The sequence below is a fragment of the Nannospalax galili genome, unplaced genomic scaffold, assembly GCF_000622305.1.
Source record: "Nannospalax galili isolate Female #2095 unplaced genomic scaffold, S.galili_v1.0 scaffold626, whole genome shotgun sequence".
Classification (NCBI taxonomy): Eukaryota; Metazoa; Chordata; class Mammalia; order Rodentia; family Spalacidae; genus Nannospalax; species Nannospalax galili.
Window position 1 is genome coordinate 548333 of NW_008354396.1, and position 20035 is coordinate 568367.

General features: G+C 39.1%; 2 protein-coding genes across 6 annotated transcripts in view; one reads left to right on the plus strand and one right to left on the minus strand.

Annotated features, from left to right (window-relative positions):
• Positions 1-593, minus strand: part of Zbed2 (zinc finger BED-type containing 2) — a 2795-nt gene extending 2202 nt beyond the window's left edge. Inside the window, 1 exon segment of the mRNA XM_008851619.1 lies at positions 558-593. Coding sequence (XP_008849841.1) covers positions 558-593 — 36 coding nt within the window.
• Positions 1-20035, plus strand: part of Cd96 (CD96 molecule) — a 105602-nt gene that overhangs the window by 38242 nt on the left and 47325 nt on the right. For 4 of the 5 annotated variants that reach the window (XM_029555246.1, XM_029555247.1, XM_017802817.2 and 1 more), the window contains exons 6-8: positions 5747-5837; positions 7936-8121; positions 12148-12240. In XM_029555246.1, coding sequence (XP_029411106.1) covers positions 5747-5837; positions 7936-8121; positions 12148-12240 — 370 coding nt within the window. Of the gene's footprint in view, positions 1-5746; positions 5838-7935; positions 8122-12147; positions 12241-13728; positions 13859-20035 lie in introns of those variants that run through there. The other variant, XM_029555249.1, reaches the window with a different exon arrangement.

The window sequence follows — 20035 nt, forward strand, 5'->3', positions numbered from 1 at the left end:
ATATATATGGCCTAATTTCTCTCTCCTTTGTGTGTGTTTGGGGGGAGGGGGTCATTTTGTAATTGAATGAAAATGTTCTCATCAAGCTTTGCAGCCCTGAACATTTGGGAAATCCTCCACCTCCAACCCCTTTCCAAGCAGGTACTCACAGGCTAGGAAGACTCTGAACTTGTCTCTGGTCTCCCTGGTGCTGGATGAATATACTCCTACACACCCTGAATGGCTATCAGCTAGCTCCTACCTCCAGGGGGTCATTTTGTAATTGAATGAAAATGTTCTCATCAAGCTTTGCAGCCCTGAACATTTGGGAAATCCTCCACCTCCAACCCCTTTCCAAGCAGGTACTCACAGGCTAGGAAGACTCTGAACTTGTCTCTGGTCTCCCTGGTGCTGGATGAATATACTCCTACACACCCTGAATGGCTATCAGCTAGCTCCTACCTCCAGGAGGACACCTCCAGGTCTGGTTCCCTCCTACTTCCGGGAGGCTTTTGTGTCCAAGGGGGCGTGTCTCTTCCTGTGAGGTTTTTCTGCAACACTGAAATTCAACTGCATACCTTGTCTCCACCCTTTCCACCACCAGAACAAGACATCTCTGGAAAATGATATGAAGCAAAGAGTAGGTCCAGCACCTACAAGTCTAAGTTGTATCTCCTCCTGGCTGAATTGTCCGCCTTTCAAGCCAAGGAAGATGCAAGACAAAGCAGAAAGGGTGAAATATGGAGGAAGAGCAAGGACACCTGTGGTTTCAAATATTTTTATGGTCAGCAAAAAAGTCAGAAAACACACAGAAAGGGGCACATTAAGTGAAGGAAAACTGAAAAGTCAAAGAAGTATGGCAAATTAAGACATGAATTTTGGAATGCCTTTATTATATTATGTAACTAGAGTTGGAAAGGCTGAGATGCTCTTGGCTTGTAATCTCAGAGAGAAAAGGATAATTGCCATTTACATAAAATATACACTTACCTTTGTGTGTAAGTTTGGGAAGAAGAACCTACCGGAAGGAGACAGGAACATTTTTAAAAGTGTCCACAGAAGAAAAACCTGCAGTGTAGAAGAGAGAAAAGTCACAACATACAACATGGAGGAACTAAAATCGGCTTTCCAATGGGGGCACGGAGAGGAAAAATTCCAAATGAAATGAAGAATTGTTTTAAGAAATTTGGAAACTTTTCTTTAATTCCCTTTCTGTCAGTAGAGTTTTAGGGCAGAAGCACCAACTCCTGGAATCCTAAGAGATTAGGCTTGACCACCTGTCCCAATATATCACTTAAAGACAAAAGTGATGGCGAATGGTGGGCATTTAGTCAACTCCCACGTGAACCCAGGGCTCCCATGCCACCCATTACAACAAACATTTTTAAATATTGAAGGATTTAGGTTTTCCTTTGATTCTCTTCATACCTGCTTCCTGTTTCTGTGCCCCCTGACAGCTGGAAATGGATTTTCCCCAGTTTTCATTATGGAAATGTTGGGGAGAACCCCAAGTCCACCTTCAGGGTACTGACAAGAACTTTCAGTTCAGACAGAGGAAGAACTACAGCAGAGGGTGAGAGGCATGCATCATGAAACAGTCAAAGCGTGGCCTGGTTGGTGTCACTTCGCTTCTGGTTCTGCAAGGGGCTCTGGGAGTGTCTCCACTGTTGTCATTTGAGAGGACCAATCTTGTTCCTATGAAACGATGACTCTGGCTCCAGGATGTAGCCTGCCATCCTTTTTTTTCTTCAATATATATTTTTATTGAATTTTTGTGCATTTCACACAACACATACCAACGACATCCAGACCCCCTCCCCTATCTGCATCCCCCCATAGACCTCACACCAGACCTCAAACATTCTGTCATATACGTTAAAGCCTATAGAGTCAAGTCTGTATCCCCAGATGTCCCACAGTATGAGTTCATCCACTGGAGCCTGATCACCCTATCTAGCATCACTCTCTTTAAAAAGAACAACTCTGGGGCTGGGGAGATGGCTCAGCAATTAAGATCACTGGTTGTTCTTATAGAGGACCTGGGTTTGATTCTCAGCAGCCACATGGTGCTAAAAACCATCTGTAACTCCAGTTCCCAGAGAATCCAACACCCTCTTCTGACCTCAGCAGGCATTGCACAACAAAGATGCACTTGCACACATACAGGCAATACACTCATACACATAAAATAAAAACTAATAAATAAAATATTTTTTAAAAAGACCAATTCTCTCTCACCTAGCAATGACCATTTGCCAATGGTTCCTTAGCTAAGGTTTGGCCCCTTACGAATTTCCCCAGTTCCATGGTAGGTTTTTGTCTGCCATTGTGATAATTTTCCTCATCCGAGGCTGCTCTGTCCCACAAGGCTCGCTGATGCGTGGAGTAGTTTCAGGCTCTTGTTAGAAAGATGTTTATCCATCAATCCTGTCTTCCTAGACTCCAAGGTGCCTGCAGAAGATAGAAGAAAAATTTTAAGGAAGCAAAAATAGAGGGACAAAATAGAGTTAAGCCAGTGATCAGTGTCTTTCTTCATTTCTAGATTAAAAATCTTAATGTTTTCAAGTCATTCTAATAAGAAGCCCATTGGGAAAGATGCTATCCAAATTTCGATGTGCTAATTGGAGTTAATTCATGGATGGTTACCAAGATGGTCACCATTTTACTATTGCATTTTAAGCAAGAGGAATTGTTACCAAACTTTCCTGTTTACTTATATCTCACAAAGGGCAGTATTACTTGGGGGAAAAATATTTATTTGCTAAGTCAGCAGATTCAAAAAGAGGTTGGTGGGCTATGTTCTAAAAGACCATCTTAACTTGGTGTGTTTCTTTTTATCTTTCAGCAAACCCTGAAGAGGGGGATTTGGCTTAGGAAATAATTTAGGACTATAGACTCCTAGGCATCTCTCCAGCATTCTAGAATGGAATATTGCAAAGCCTAGAGGTTAGCAATCTATCAGCTCCGCATGTAGTCATAAGGCCACTGTGTTCCTGTAGATCTTGAAAACATCTTAATTGGAATCATCAGTCTTGAAAGTGGAAAGAGAAGTCAGGAAAATTTCAACTAAAACAACTTTGTGCAGGTTCAGACAAGCATTCCTTACATGATTATCAAGGACTGTATGCTCAGGAAGGCACAGACATTTTCTAGGAAAGGTTGCAGAATTGTAGTTAAATACAACGTGGAGGAGGTGGGCTAATTTCCTTAAAGACACAGCTACAGAAATTATTAATCTTATAGTCAGGACCGGATTTTTCTTTTTTGTCTGACTTGTCAAGCTCCGCATGCTCTAGTCATCCACTAGTGCCAGCATCTCCCAGCTTCCAGTACATCTCCAACACATATCCATTCCTCGTGGTTGAATTTCTGACCACTTTCTCTCGGCCTGCCCTGTCCACAAAGACTGTGCTCTAAACTAATCTCAGATTTCACTCTTCTCTGGCTTCCACACAATTGTCCAAATACTCTTTTTAATATTTTGTAATTCTTTATGCTGGCATGTTGGACTTTTTTGATACCTTGTAATTCTTTATGCTATCTGTTGGAGCGAACAAAATACATCACTTGTCTCTCAATGCCATGGGCACACAAAGAGTGAGTGAAGGGTTTTCGACTCTTTAGCCAGCTGGACACGTGTGCATGTGGGTATGTGTATGTATGCTCCTGTGCACATTTGCTTCATATTTCCTCAGATTTAGCACGTTTTTCTTCTTGCTTATTTAATCCAGTAGAAGTTCCTAAAGAAAGACCGTACTGCCTCCTCAGCAACACCATATGGCTTGACATTTTCTCAAGTAGTTGACCTCAAGTTGAACTAGTATGCTCTGTGGCTTTTTAATTTTAGAAATTTGGAATATTTTAAGATAACACTCAGATTCCTAAACCAAATTTTGGAACATAGATTTTGGAGGTAGTACAGAATATTTAAAATCTGAATCAACCCAGAAAATATGAATCCCAAACTCCATTAAGGTCAAATCTCTTAGCTACTTTTAGAGTTGATGAAGAGTCTTTCAATGAGCCAATTTTCTTAACAAAAATTGTCCCCAGTATTTCTGAATCTTTATCCTTTGGCTGAGAACCTGAGGTAGAGGAAGTGAATCATGAGCACGTAATGGGTGTTGGGTGTAATACAAACCGTAACTTCGTTGTTAACTCTTCATTTCTTATGCATGGCTACTCCATCCTAAACCAAATGGACGTGGAAATAAACTTTTGGGGTCTTCTTAGATTAAATCAACTGAATTCTTTCCACTTGCTTAATAAGAATAGATATTCAAGGAAACCTAGCTTTACTTTTGATTTTCTAAGAGAGAAGGAGAGAAAAACAACATAATTTCATAACTGTTTTTACATTACTGTGCCTTAAAATCAGGGCATTGTACATTTAGACAAGCACTTTACCACTGAGCTATATCCCTAGTCATATAATTTCTTAAATTCTACAATCCTGTCACATGTATGCATGCACATTATCTGGGGGAAAAAATCAAGTGTTAAAAGAGTAGAAATTCTCAGAGCTAGTATGTACCTGCTCTCTTGAATACAATGGAAGATGCTTTGAAAGTCTCTTTATTTTTCATATTGATATCAATGTGATGACAAATGAGAAACTGCACGAGTGAGATTTTAACTGAAAAATGTTTCCTAGTGCCCTCCTGTTTGGGTTCTCAGTTTTATAGGTTTGACTTCCTTGGGGGTAATTACCTGGTAGATTGGCACAGCAGTATCACAGTTTGTTGGTCTTTACTACTATTATATATCCAACAGTTGTGGAAACTATGAAACCAGGACTTGTGGGAACCAAGAACTAGGACAAGGCATATGCTAAATTCACTTCTGTAATGAGAAAATAGGTCATTACAATGGGATTATAATTTGATAGAACATCAGATAAAATGATGGGAACTAATAACCATTTCTGGATATGTTTCCCATGCTGAGGAATACACACTTAATCCTCCAAAGAGTGAACAGTGTTGAAAGTAAGATATAACAAGCCCTGCACCTATGTTTCATGCTTTTAAATATTATTTTTATGTGTATGAGTGTATTGCCTGCATGTATGTTAGTGCACCCATGTCGTGAGATGTTACTTATTTCAGAGCAAAATGATTTACCAAGAACTATATTGGACTGAAATTGGGAGGACATAGCTCCTAGTTATGCTGTTAAATGCTTTCTACTTCCTTTAACCACATGACACCTTGATTCTTCCCCTGTGTGTAACCTGTCAATAGTAAGGTATGTACTATCATTTCTATAAAATCAAGGCCAAAAAATAAAAGTAGCAAAAAGGACTATGAAAACTTTTAAAACTAGAATTATTATATATTTTTAAGTTATTTCTATGATCATTGCTGCAAATAATGGTCTTTTACACTATTTTGGAAACAAAAATAATGCATCTCTCTTCTTTAACTTTCGATCTAACAGTATTCTCTAGCCTATGCCTGTCACAGTTCCTTCCATCTTCTTTGTAGTTTCCATTTAGTACTCATTTGTTCTTCCTATACAAAGTTACAATTTCCATTTTCAGAATGCATAATCCACCATCTAACTGTATAGTCTTACATTCCTAAATTGGCCTAGGATTCTAGCCACAAATTTGCAAAGGTCTCTAGAGATGACAGCCCGTGCTGGCCTTGTAGTATAGTTAGAGGTAAAGAATTTCATTTCTTGCTCATTTGGCTCGTGTGATGGAGACATAAGGAGTACCAATTTTTTTCTGAATTGGAAAATAATCCCTTTCTGTCTGTTTTAGAGAAGATTTACCTGCCTAGTAAGGAATGTATTTCCCAAAGCAAACATCAAGTGGCTTGTAGGTGGACGGTTTCTTCAAGGTGATGAAGAAGGTAAGGAAACAGAGCAATGGAAATGAGTTTGGCAAAGAAAGAAAGAACACTAGAAATTGTTGTTGCCCAAGCTGATCTTGGCATTTAAAAGTAATTCTCTTTGTCAACCAGATGCCATGTTACCTATAGGATGTCACTTTCTGATATTTCATCTGACTCCTCCATGAGGGGGAAGGCATGTTTCTCAGTATGCAATTGATTCTTTAGACTACACACGCTGTTTAATTTGTGTTAGTAAAAACAGATATCCCAAATGAGAACAAAACATTTAAATAAACATAATTAACAGTAAGAGCCTGCTTTTCTGTTATTACTAACTGTTCTATTTCCTTATTATTTTAACACAGTATATGTTCAATTTACTTATACCACTGCCTTAAATCAACTGGCAGCAATTTCTACTTTTTCTTGTAAGGCCCTGGAACAGGACCTGGGGGTGTGGCAATAGAGGATATATATAAAGGAGTTGGTTCCTTGTAAGGAACATGCTCACCAGGAGCATTAAAAGTTCCTGAAACAGAAACACACACTGAGACAATCTGAGAACAAAGTAACATTTCTTATAAGTGGTAACCATGGCAGCCTCCGCCAGAATGATCTCAGGTATCCCCACCTGGGTAGCAGGTCTTCTGTTGATGCAGTTTTCTAACACATTTTTAGAAAACTGAGTCAAAAAAAACTCTTGCTCAATTACTCTTTCTAATTTCTAAAATTAACAGCTTCTGTTGATGAATGAATTGATGGAGCTCTTGATGAATTTACAGTTTAATGAGTTCACTTTAAAAACTGTTCACTGTAACAGTTACACAATGGAATCCTGACAATATGTATAAACGGTTGTTATAAGTATATTTTTCTGTTAAATAAGCACTGCACAGATAAAGCACCTAGATACAATATACCCATTACTTTTGCAAATAAGAGGCCAGATGATGTGATCAGAATTCCACCAGTACATAATTACATTTAGCTACCATTTTACCAAAATAGTAACTTCAAAACTAGCATTAAGAACTTTTAATGTAAGCCAGGCATGGTGGCATAGACCTATATAGTCTTAGTATTTGGGGATGCAGATACAGGAAGAAGGATCAGGAGTTCAAGGTCATCCTTTCTACATAATGAGTTCCAGGCCAGCCTTAGCTACACAAAACCCTGTCTGAAAAGAAAAAAATAACCTTTAATGTAAAGATTCAGAGAGTCCAGAAAGATTTTTTCCTGTGGCAATAGATGGTTTTATATTAATTTACTGTTATAGTATTTAAAACTTGGAGGTTGCACTAACAGTGGCAATTAAAAGATTTCTAAAGAAGATTCACAAGACCAGAAATAACAGTGCTTGTCAATATACAGCTTATTTTAGGAAATGGGTATAATTTAGCATCAGAATTGGGATACATGTCATCAGTTGCACTTATAGCAAGGAGGAAGTCCACACATTCAACTGTGTTTACTCTCTAAGGACCACACCCAGATGCACTTTCTCAAATCAGGAGCCCTATGTTCATAGCCAGCTCAGAAATGGGAAGCTCAAAGCAGTGCCTCAACTGAGGTTGTTTTATGTTGTACTGGCACATTCTCAGGTATATTATTGTCACATAATCAGAGTTCACAGAAGGCCAGTCCCAGAGATCAACCCAATCCAGGTGCAAATCACCAATTTTACCATATTAAACAGAACTAACAAACTGGAACAATCTGATCCCAAATGCTTGGACCCATGGTTACAAACAAAACATACTTATAGATGCATTTTGTACCTTGATTATAATAGATCAATGCCATCAAGGATCTGGAACAATTGGCTCAGGTTATTTCAAGCTCTGCTGGAACCAGGCCTTGCTTCCTAGAAGCTGGTCTAACTACTTGGGGCCTATAAATTATCTGAGTGTTGCAGTGAAGCCTGTAGACCCTCTAATTAGGAGGCTGGGCTGGGAGAATGACTTGAGCCATGAGTTCAAGGCCAGCCTAGGCAACATAGGGTGATCACATCAAAATGAAACAAAGTAAAAGCAAAATGGAAAATGTCATGTCTTGGCATCATTGTCTGACATACAGAAAATGTCAGTACCTAATCATGTTTTCATCTGTCTTGAAGGAATACAGATCACGAATGAAAAGAAAAAAGACAGAAGTGGATTTTGGGAACTGAAGTCAATTTTAACAAAGATGTATGGTAACAGGCTAGCCCCATCAAATGTGACAGTTTTGTGTATGGCTCTGTCTTCGGGCCCTGGAAATAAAACATGGAAAACTTCATCAGAAATTATCACTCTTTCCTTGGGTGAGTTGTCTGTTGAACAAAGTCAATAAGGATTAGCCAAGACTGCCATCAATTCAGGATATGTCTATTTTGAAAGAATAGAATTTGCATTGTTCCCACACCATCATCATAACAGAAATTTATCCAAGTAATTTAAAATTATTATAGTAAGCATTTTCACAAAGGTAATTTTAAAAATTATTTCTTCAACTGAAATAGATGATTCATTTTTCCACAAATACTTTCCAAGAGTAAAATTTTTATTGTAATCATAACTCGTTTTTATTTTCTTTTTGGTTTTTTTAGACAGAGTTTCAGTTTATAGCCCAAACTAGCCTCCAAATCCTGGCAATCCCCCTGCCTCAGTCTCCTAAGTACTAAGATTACAAGCATGGGCCACCATGTCCCACCTAATCATAACTCTTAATTAACTAGCATTCTGACTAATTTGTCTTATAATACAAATTAGTACTGATATTGATAACTAATAGAAATTTAAAATATCTTAAAATTGCTGAGTCATGAAAATATTTAGTACTGCTGAGATGACTTAGCATGTTAAGGCACTTGTTGCCAAGCCTGATAACCTGGGATTTATCTCCAGAATCTGCATGGAATGAGAGAACTGATTTCTACATGTCTCCCAAAGCAGATACACACACACACACACACACACACACACACACATCTAGTAAGGGTTCCAAACTTTCTCCAAACAGTGCCACCAATGGGGAACTAAGAGTTCAAATATATAAGCCAATGAGGGAATACTCTCATTCAAATGACCACACCAAACTGATATAAAAACACAGAAGGCGTGGTGGTACACACCTTTAATCCCAGCACTGAGGAGGCAGAGGCAGGTGGATCTCTGTGAATTCAAGGCCACCTTGGTCTACATAGTGAGTTCCAGGACAGCTGGGGCTACAGAGAGACCCTGTCTCAAAAAGAAAAACAAAAAACAAACAAAAACAATGAAGGAAAAACTATCATTTCAGTGTTATGAAAGAAATTGAGAGATTATTCTAGAGGGAAAAGATTTGATGGAAGAAAGTTTTATTCTTTCTGCCCCAAGCAAGGATAAGAATATTGCAGACTGGGAGGTAACATTCCTTTGAGCTGCTCTTTTCCCCATTTGACTCATTTAGGGAATGTAAGTTCACTCTCCTAGGAAGGTCAAGTGCTTGATGCTGCTTGTTTTAGAGAATTCAGAAAGGTCCAGGTGAGGCTGACCGACAGTTTTGCAGGCAGATTTTGAGCTCAGTAAGGGTGCAGAATTCCCATGATTCAACAATAACTACAAACAAAACAACAAAAAGTCCTTTCTAAAGCTTTCTGGAAGGCTATTTTGTTGTGCTTGAATCTAAAAGGTGAGTATAAATTCCCCTGGTGTTGGAAATATCCTAGCTATCATCAGTCTTTACCAGGATTTATTAACTGCAATTCCAGTCAAATGTTGAAATCAAAACCTCCATGATAGAACTGAAGGTTGATGAACTGTGTGTGTGTGTGTGTGTGTGTGTGTGTGTGTGTGTGTGTGTGTGCGCGCGCGTTCATACATGGCTAAGTGTGCATATTTGGGGATATGGAGAAAATAGCAAAAAAAGGTATCCCCATAGCTAGGAGAAGAGGAATACTAAATAATGAACTAGAAGATTCTAGACAAATACTTCTTTCTTGGTTCATGACTTCCTGCCATGCAGGAGCTTCATGCTTGTGACTGATCCCAGGGTTCCTGAGATTATAAATAGAGAATTTTAATATGCATATAAATCATGCAGAGATGTAAAAGGCAGATTCTAATTTAGTAAGTGTTGAGTCGGAGCTGAGTGTCTACATTTCTAACAAGACCCTGAAAGAATCTTTCCTACTGGTATAGGGGCTATACCCTAACAAGTCCTAGGGTTTGACCCATTTCTTAGGTGGACCAGATAAGGACTGAATCTTACTCAGAAAAAAAAAACTTAGAACTGACACAGCTGTTCTTGTGGGTCAGGTACTTAGCTACCATTGTCTGTGAAGTGGCTCTAAGAGCTCCCTAGCCTACTGCAGAGAGACACTCCTCAGAATGGATAAAGTGGCTTCAGCCAATAGCCAGTCCCAGTCTGATGCTGATCACTTCATTTAGTGATTTAAAACTGCATGAGGCACGTGTGTTCCATCCCTCATTTGTCTTAAGAAATCAGTTGTTTCTGTTAAGTTCTAACCATCATTTCTTGTACCACCCGAAGTTTTATTTTTGTTTTTTTGTTTTAATCGAGGCAGAGTTCGTACTTTTCAGTCCAGTCTAAAACTAAACAGATGCTTTACAATCTCAGGTTTCATGTTAAACTCTATGTGTCACAGGGCAAAGAGTTATTTTCAATATCCAAATCTTATAGTAACATCTTTCAATATACTAAGAGATTGAGCCAGTCAACTTCTAAAGATATTTGTTAGTAAAATAGATAGCAAAATCATGTCTAAAAAAGACATTCCATCAATGAAAAATAAATGCCTCCTATTATGGAAATTTGAGGTTGATTTATCATAATCTATCAACATCTTCAATTCTAGACAATGGCACTTTGTTCTATAAAGACTGAGACAGTAAATATTTTAGGATCTGTGGCTAATATTATCTCCATTATAATTATTCAGCCCTGTCACTATAGCACAAAAGCAGCCATAGACCACAGAAAAGATTTAAACAATTTAATAAAATTGTGTCTCCCCAAAGCCTTGTAAGTATAGGCATGAGTAGGAATGACTGTGGGCATTAGCTTAGCAACCTCTGTAAAATCATTCCACAGAAAAAAAAAATATGCAGTCACTATCTTCCAGATCCATTCTGCATCTTATCAAGGCACTGGTTTGGAAGAGGGTGCCTCCTTCCTATCTAACAGCCATCAGAGACACACTTAGGGCTGGTCTTCATTCTTCCAAATGCCACTGCACAAAGTCACTTCTATTTGCCAATATCAATAAATGCACTGAGGAACAAAACAATGATCTCTTTTGGGAGGCATAACCTCCCACATAGCCGCTAACACCATCTTTAACTCCTGTTCCAGGGGATCAGATGCCCCCTTCTGGCCTCCATGGGCATTGCATGACACTAGTGCACTTGCATATATGCAGGCAAGATACTCATACACATAAAATAAAAATAAGTAACTTTAAACTACCTGTGTGGTGCTTTTATTTGTTAAGCTGAGATGAACAAAATTATTTTATTTAAAAGACAGAAAGAATCATAACTGGTGAAACATACTGGCAAGGACTTTGCTGGAGTCAGCATTGAGGGAAGAGCACAGCAGGAAGGCTCCAGGACTTCCCATTGTTAAAAAGGTTCACTGTGGAAATTTGACAATGAGAAAATGTCAGTAAACAACAAAACCAAGCAGTTGGGAAGCACATACTGTAGGTGGTTGAAACATCTGCCTGTTGGGTAGAATGAGTGGTTCAAGAGAGATGGAAAAGATGAGTCACTGTAAAACACGAAGTCAGGAGCATAACGAGGCACCAAATTATGATGCCATTCAGAATCAAACCAATTTTGGATGGTGTGCACAAACAGAGTGGCTATTTTGTTAACCTAATACATTTTCTATAGCCAATGACACTGTATCTAGAAAACTCACAAAATCTTCCAGGCTCAAAAATCACTTAACTACATTTAATCTATATCTTCCTAAAGTCAATCAATCCTCCTGATATTTGTAGTTTGTTTTTTTTTTTTTATTCCTCTGGTAGGACTATCTTTAAAAGTGTTATAACGGCAGTTTCAATGGGTGTAAAATATAAAACATCACATCTTAACTTTCATTCTCTCTCTCTTTCTCTCTCTCTCACACTACACACACACACACACACACACTAAATATGCAGAAATTTTTTTCAGGGAAGCGCAACGCTGCTCTCACTTACCTTACCTTAATGCCCGCTCTTGACAAGTCCTCACAATTTTGATTTGTTAGCTAATGTATATAAAAATATTTGTAGAACTAAATCAATTTTTCTCTTACAGTATTACATCCATTTTAATTATCTGTCTGATGCTTTCAGATTCTGAGAACTCTTCAACAGAACAACCACCTGTTGTAACAGAATCTACTCCAAGCACCCAACTATTTCCAGACAACAGTTCATCTCCTAGAAGTAAGAATGTTTTCTTACTACTCTTAAGTTATATAAGATATTAATCCCTTAAAATATTTTTATTTCTTTTTATATTATTACAGTGTTACTAAGCCATATTACAGCTGTGCAATAAAAATGACAGTCTGACTCTTAGCATGCATTTTAAGGCCAAGAACAGACCAGAAATCCTTCCTATTTCTCTTGGATTGTGCTCTATAACAAGGACTTTGATCATTTGTTACTGAAACAGTATCTCCAGCATAAATGGGAATGTAAGATCCCTTATCTTATCAGAGAATCTTGTCCTTTCTGGTCCCTAGAACCAGACCTGTACATACACACACACACACTCTCACACACGCACACACACACACACACACACACACACATACACACACTATCATAAACAGGTGTTATAAATCTCTCACAGCTTTCAATGAGATAAGTGCACTGTTTGTGTGCACTTTCATGCTTTGATATGTAAAATCATACATGCACATTCATACACTATCTTTGGTAAAAGACAAGGAGGGGGTCCTCAGGAATTATGTGCCCAGGTCACAAAGGGAGCACATGGCTCAGTGAGCTTGTTTATATTACAAACTAATTTTTTGGTCGTAAATTTAGGTAAAAGTGATTAGTCCAGAGTATGTCCATATTGTAAAAGTCATTCCTACGTTTTATGAGTATGAGTGTTTTACCTGGAGAGGACAGAAAAGGGCATCAAATCCCCTGGAACAGGAGTTATAGACAGTTGTTAGTTGCCATGTGGGTGCTGGGAACCAAACTGGAGTCCTCTACAAGAACAGTCATGCTCTTAAACACTGAGCCATTTCTCCAGTCCAGATAAGCTATTAATCCTTTAACCAAGCAGGTGATTAGAATGGAATAATTCAGCAAAATTGCATGAGTCATGCCCTTTCTTAGCTATGGCATTTGAAATAACAAAAATATTAATTTCATAGTTTTCAAGAGTTAACTTGAAGAGTTGCCTTGGAAAAATTGAGGCTAATAAATATTCAATGAGGAATGTAAATTTCATATTTATAATAAATACTTAATAAATTGATAGTTCTCCACAATTTGTTCTCACTGAGGAGTTTTTTTAATTGGTCACAGATATGGTTTCTATGGGCTAAGGGTAGTTGGATAGTTTTATATTTAAATTTGTTTGGGTTATACCAGGCTAGCCAGTGAGGACCGTGAATTCAGTGCACCCATCTGTAGCATCGTTAATAGTGGAAGCCAGTGGGTCACTGGCAGAGTCTCTTAGATGTTTGTATTGATGCAAACAAATCATAATCTCCATGTCTGTGGCCTTTGTGCATTACAGAGAACCACAGAGATCTTCTCTAGTTAAAAAAAAAAAAAAAGTTTGTTTAGGGTAGAAGCATAGCGTTCATTTCTCATTTAATTAAAACTATCAATTTTAGCTGAAAATGAAATGAAACAAAAGTGATGCACTGGAATGGGCCATTGTTTTAGCTGGCAACCTTTTGTATACAGCCTGGGGTGACTGTCACACGCAGCCACCTTCAGGAAGTGAAGCCGATGGTGCACAAGAAACGCCACAAATCGCCACTGAAAGCTGTACATGGAGCTGATTGCTTTTGCTTTCAATTTTCTATAATGCTGCTGCTCCTCCTCCTGTTCATGCTCATCCACTCCCTCCTCCTCCTTCTCATTCATTTTTATCACTCTTAACCCATCAATTCACCACGAAATTACAATAGAGTGTGGCATTCTTTATTCAGCGAATGTTATCATATTCAACAATAGCAGTATCTTAAACCTCAAAAATGCCTTACATTTGTACATTACTGTGTGAAAAAATATTCACCACGTGATGTGTTATAAAATATGTCTTGTATGGTTCTGGGGGTCTGGAATCCAGGAGCAGCTTAGCTGGATGATAGTAACTCAGGGTTCTTGTGTAATGAGGTTAAGCCATTGCCCTGGGCTTCAGTCATCAGAAAACAGCAGGAGTGGAGGCACCTACATCTGAGCCCCAAGACACTGGCAGGATGCATCAGTGTTCACTCCATGGGCCTCTCAGTAGGATTGAATCCAATCCTACTTGGCAGCTGACTTTCCCTTGACGAAGTACTTCAGGAAAGAGGGTGCCTAAGATAAAGTGCCTTTTTGTGTCCTAGTCACCCATACTGTAAACCTTTACTTCCGCTTTATTTTAGTCATAAGAAACAAGTCACCAGGTCCAGCTTATTAAGGGTTGGAAAAGTAATAAAGAAATTGTGATCGAATAAAGGCCACCATGTTGTGCCATTGGAAATGTTTTTATGTTAAACAAAATGTTGTTTTGTCCTTTTTTATCATGTATAATGGATGAAGTAAGGACTTATTCCCACGTTCTAGGAAGGACACTGATCCACACCTAGTGATGACAGAGGTGATATTTACTTAAGTCTTCTAACTCTAAATCTAGTTCTTATCACATTAGATAACACTTTCCACCAACCAGTCTAAACAATCTGTAAAGACAAGGCCGCATTTATTCTATTTTCTACCACATACATAGCAGAGACTAGGTGGTCATGAATATTAGTTGAATAACTTAATAAATGAAAGAACTGATAAAAAATTCTTTTACATTTTGTTTAATACATTCTGTGGTGTTAAAAATAATGGTAATTTTTTATGCCTTCAGAAACTTGCAGCCTACATGGGAGAGATGTTGTACATACAGAACTTTACTAATTCAAAGCAGTAAAGTGAAAGGTAGCATTCCCTACTGAATTACAATGTTCAGGAACAAGGACAGATCAAGAAGTGTCAGCTTTGAGTTAGCAAAGGTCCCCTATAGGTTCATGGAATCAGAAAATATTCATTAAGGGAGAGGACAGGAGTGTGGGAAAGGACATAAACAGATCTTTGAAATATGTATTGAATTCATTTGACCAGGTAAAGACCTCGAAAGAACATTTTAGACAGAGAAAACTGAAGTGAGTAGTTATGCATTGGCAATATGTCTGTGGTCACTTGAGAATATCAGTAGACACACTTGGTCAAAAAGATGGCACCGTGTATGAGAGAAACAGGGAAGACTGGGAAATGCAGACTGAGGAAAGCCTTGAACCAGCACTCAATGACTTTCAGTATTACCTTAGGAAATGGGGCAAGACCTCACTAAACAGATTTTTATTAGAAAGTGACACTATTGACCAAGTATTACTGAGCACCTGTCATGTATCAAGTATTCTTCTAGGGGCTGGGAATACAGGAATAAACAAAACAGGAGACAATGCCCTTGTGTCGTTTACATTATGCTAGTTGAAAGCAGACAAGAATCCCTTCCAGTTGAATTATCTGTGGATCTAGCCAACGTTTTAAGTGCTTACATTTGACCAGTCACCAGTCTTATATCTATGAAGAAATCCAAAACAGAGAAATCATAGCCTCCAATTTTTACAGAAAGCACAATAAACATTTATATAAAATGGGCAGGGGATTGCTTGGTCAAGGCTTCTTCTAAATATCATGTAACACAGAATTGCACAGCTCTCATCCTAAGACATGGTTTAGTTACCTATGCCTAAGACTAAGACACCTTGTTTTAGATCAAGACTCTGGTACAATTAGAATTGATAGCTTTCACTTTACAAAATCAAATTGAGATCCTGTCAAGATGGTAACTACAGATAATGCTTCAAACCTCTGTCTGATTGTTACAAAGAACCATGCTAAGTCAGCAGCTGGTAAATATACCTAAATGAAACTTATGTTCTTGGCCCACTCATTGAATTCCTAATGAAGAAAAAATCTCTTTTTAATCTTGGCAAACTAGAAGGTAATTGTGAAATCCCATGACTTGCTGACTTGGAATCTAGTAGTATCCATCTTTGAATGTTCTTTTAAGAAAGGAGGTGAGATGGAGAAAGTCATGGAAATCAACTTCAAAAGGCCATGGTTCACTCTGAACTCTAAGGTGTAATGACCTATGTAATTCAGTCAGAATTATCCAGCCCTGTGTCTACTTGCAAGCACATAATTCTCATTCTTTTGTAGTTAATGAAAAGTTATTTTTAAAACAAATGTAGAAGGTCATGGAAGCAATATTAAGTCTGGAAGAACTTCAAGCTCAAACTACAAGGACTACCCAGGGAAGCCTCGGGTTCAACTCAACCTAAGCCAATTAGTGCCTGCTGAGTCCCAGTGGCCCCACAGAACTGTTCTAGGAAAAGACAGAGAGCAAAGCAACAGCAAAATGTGAGGTGGGACAAGCCCATGTGGAGCAGTCAGAGCCATCTGACAAACTGAGGGAGGGGCAGCAGTGGCATAAGTCTAGAGCTGTCATTTCCCTAGCCTTTCAATTCACTGGCTAAGAAATGGCTAGTACTTATGTTGCCTAAGACAACAGGCCACAGAGGCACCAACCCAGGTAGGGGAAATTACTTGAAAGATTTTGATCATTTTGAAAATAAACTCAGAGTGCTTAGAGTTTACCAGGGAACTTTTAAGGTGCCACATTACAGTGATGAAGGATTTTAATGGTGCCCCTATTGCACAGAGCTTACAGTCCTGCATTAGTCTTGCCTTGATTCTCATTTCTCTGCCTACCAGGCCATAAAACCTTTGGCTCTGCCTCCTGTTTTTATGTCTATATCTGACCATTTGACCCAATGACACTGATTTTGGTATTAAGAGTCTTCACTAATTTATCTAGTCTTCACAGTCTGGGTGTCCCTACTCTGAACACTGAGCAAAATATCAGCTCTGCTCTGACTGCAGCCCTTGGCCTATTCCTCAGGTGGTGACAATTGATCTTTAGCAAGTGGATTAGACATGGGAGGCAGAGAACAGAGGAGGTGTCTGCAACAAGTGGCCTATGAATAAATATGTCGGAAATGGATGGGGAACTGAGCTGGGAAACATTGGCTGAATACAGAATGAAGCCGAGCAGGAAAGCATCAGGTCAGGACACTGAGTTCTCAGGGAAGGGGGCCCCAGGAAGAGTGAATCCGAGAGAGTTGGCAAGGTGACTGAAGACACTGGTGTTAGTGATGGCAACTTCCTCTTCCAGTGGTGCTCATGCCATGCCTGTCTTGTAGCACTGGAACATCTTAGCTGTTCTTCAAATGATTCTGCTGCCATCATACACAAAGTATGGAAAAGGGGCAAGTCAGAGAGGGCTGGGATGTGGCTCAGAGGTAGAATGTTTTCCAGACATGTGCAGATCCCTGGGTTTCATCTCTAGCACCACAACCACCAGCAACAATACTCAAGAGGGCTGTGCTGACCATGAAAATGGGAAGTTTTGCGCACAGGGTCCAGAGGGAAGCATGAGCTCATCTAGTATAAAGATGCAAAATGTCTTTAAATTACCAAACACAGCACAGATAAAAACACAATGAATCCATCCATGAGAAGTTGGAATCCTGACAGAACCTGTTGGGGAGAGGGGTACCAGGGGGATTTGGTGAGGTTTGGAACCAGGGAAAAATGGGTTTGAATTAATGGAGATTGATTTGGACTATGATCTGAACATCAGCAAACAGCTACTGTGGCATTTTTAGTATGTAGAGAAAAGAAAAAGGGAACTTATGTGTATGTTAATGCTAAACAATGACACTAATATTTCTTGAGGTGTTTCAATGTGCCTGAAATTGTTCTAAACTAGCAAAGGTATTCATTTCATCCTCCCAAAGCAGAAGACGTTAGTACAATTATACCACATTATAGATAAAAATACTGAGGCACAGAGGATAAATTACAAAACCCAAAGTTCTAGCAAGGAGGTGGAAGAGCCAGAACGAAATCTTGATGGTCAGACTTTAGAGGTCTACTGCCTCTGACAGTGCAGGACGGGGCTCAGTAAATGTCTTTTACAGTGGAAAAATCCCTGCTTGTTTGAAGTTGTTATTGCCCCTGCGGAAAGGTCACACGCAACAGCTATGCCTGCATTAATCTTTCCCTTCTCTAGCCAGTGGTTCCTCAGAAATGGAGCCTCCAAGAATGAGCTCACATTTCCTTTGTAGGAAGGAAATCAAGGGAAGGGTGCTCCTTCTTTCATGCCCCTTCCCCTAACCATTTTCAGGTAGTTCTTGTGGGTATGACTCTACGGCATCCAAACAAAACCCCAGGGCTCTCTTTTAATTCTAGAAAACTACAGGCCAGCAAGATTTTCAATAGGTAAGGAAACTCTTGGGTATGGATTCTCTTCTTCTACTTTCAGTTCCAGGGATGGAACTCAGGTTGTCAGGCTGTCATGGCTGATGCTTTTACCTGCTAAGCCATTGTGCTGGACCTAGATGATCAATTTTTAAGGTTATTTAGCAATTATCGTGTCTACAAATGTCCCGTACATATGAAGAGCTCTGTCCTGCTTATTGTTATCTTCATTAAGTTAGTTTTTGTCTTGAAACCCTTTTAGATGAGTAATCGGGGATATACATTCTTCTCACCCCTTCAGTCAGCACCTGTCCTAGACAATCATCCTCCCTGTGCCAAAAGTCTCATGATGAGATCAGGACATCTCCCCCATGTCTCCTTCATGCTGGCCTGAAGGTCAGTTTCCTCTTCACCCTGGCCACTGGGACTGATGAAGCTCATTTGAATGTGTTTAAATGGAACTGGTGGCCCAGAGTCTCCTAAGTGCAGGCTTCCAATGTCACCAATGCGTTTAAAGGGTCTTCGTGCTGCAGGGGAACTAACTGATGGAGAGCAATTCTGCACTTGTCCGGGAAATGAGGCAGATTGGTCTAAGTCAGTGTAGTGGAGGCTCTGGTGATAGAATGGAAGCCATGTGAAAACACTGTCATTTGAAAAACAATTGAATTTTCAGGCTCAATGTACATAGGAATATAAGTATAGTCTTGGATAAGTGAGCCTGCCTAGCCAGATCACTCTAACTGAATTTAAAATTACTTTTATTCTTGTACTTGTTTGACTGCATAAGCTGGACTGGGCAGCAAAAACAATTATTTCTCCATTATTCTCTGTTCAAATGAGCTCTGTTGAATAATTTCTTTTTGGCCTCTGAAAGAAATTTCAGAAAAAATATTTGGCTTTTTTGGGTGATTTTTATATAGTAAATATCATCTGCTCTGTTTCAGCCATAAGAACAGACTTATGTCGATAATTTAAAAAGCTTGTCAAATGCAGTATCAAAACTTGCAAAATTTAACAATTCAGTTCAGAATTTCTCTCCTCAATACACCCCTAGGCATGGCTGCAGAGGGCTGGCATGTATTTTATTAGCTGTATGCTTTATGTCTGTGTAAGGTAAGAGCAAGGAGACAGCTTGTAATTCCCTGGCCTGGCTCCACCCTCTCCTCCAGTCTTTGTTCCTGGCTTCGGCTCCCCTTGGGTAGGGTGAAGAGAGGAAGGGTAAGTAACAAGAGAACTCTTTTGACAGGTTAGCTATAATCTGATTTAGGCAACTCTGAATAAGAAGAATTAAAATGGCCCTTGTCACCTCATGAGCACTTTGGTAACTTTATTTCAGAATCCTCTGGTGTTTTGCCCATCTTGCCATTCTCCAGAAGGCAGGTGGTCAGCCTGGGAGATGGACAGGGCTAAGGAGGAGCTAATGCCACATGGCACCAGAGTTGATCAGAAATAATTTTTGTAGAATCTTTGTCTCCTCCACTCACCTCAGACCACCTGAATTTCTGGTGAAAATATAAAGCAATGATTCACTTTTAATGAGACGTATTGCAAATAATTAAAAAAAAAAATGGACTAGGAAGGTTTCAAACCTCTCCTAACCTCAAGAAAGGTTCTGAACTACTTTAAACAAAACAAATCATACAAAGTAGTTGCTTGTTTATAAACGTTTCTTTCCTGTAACCACTAT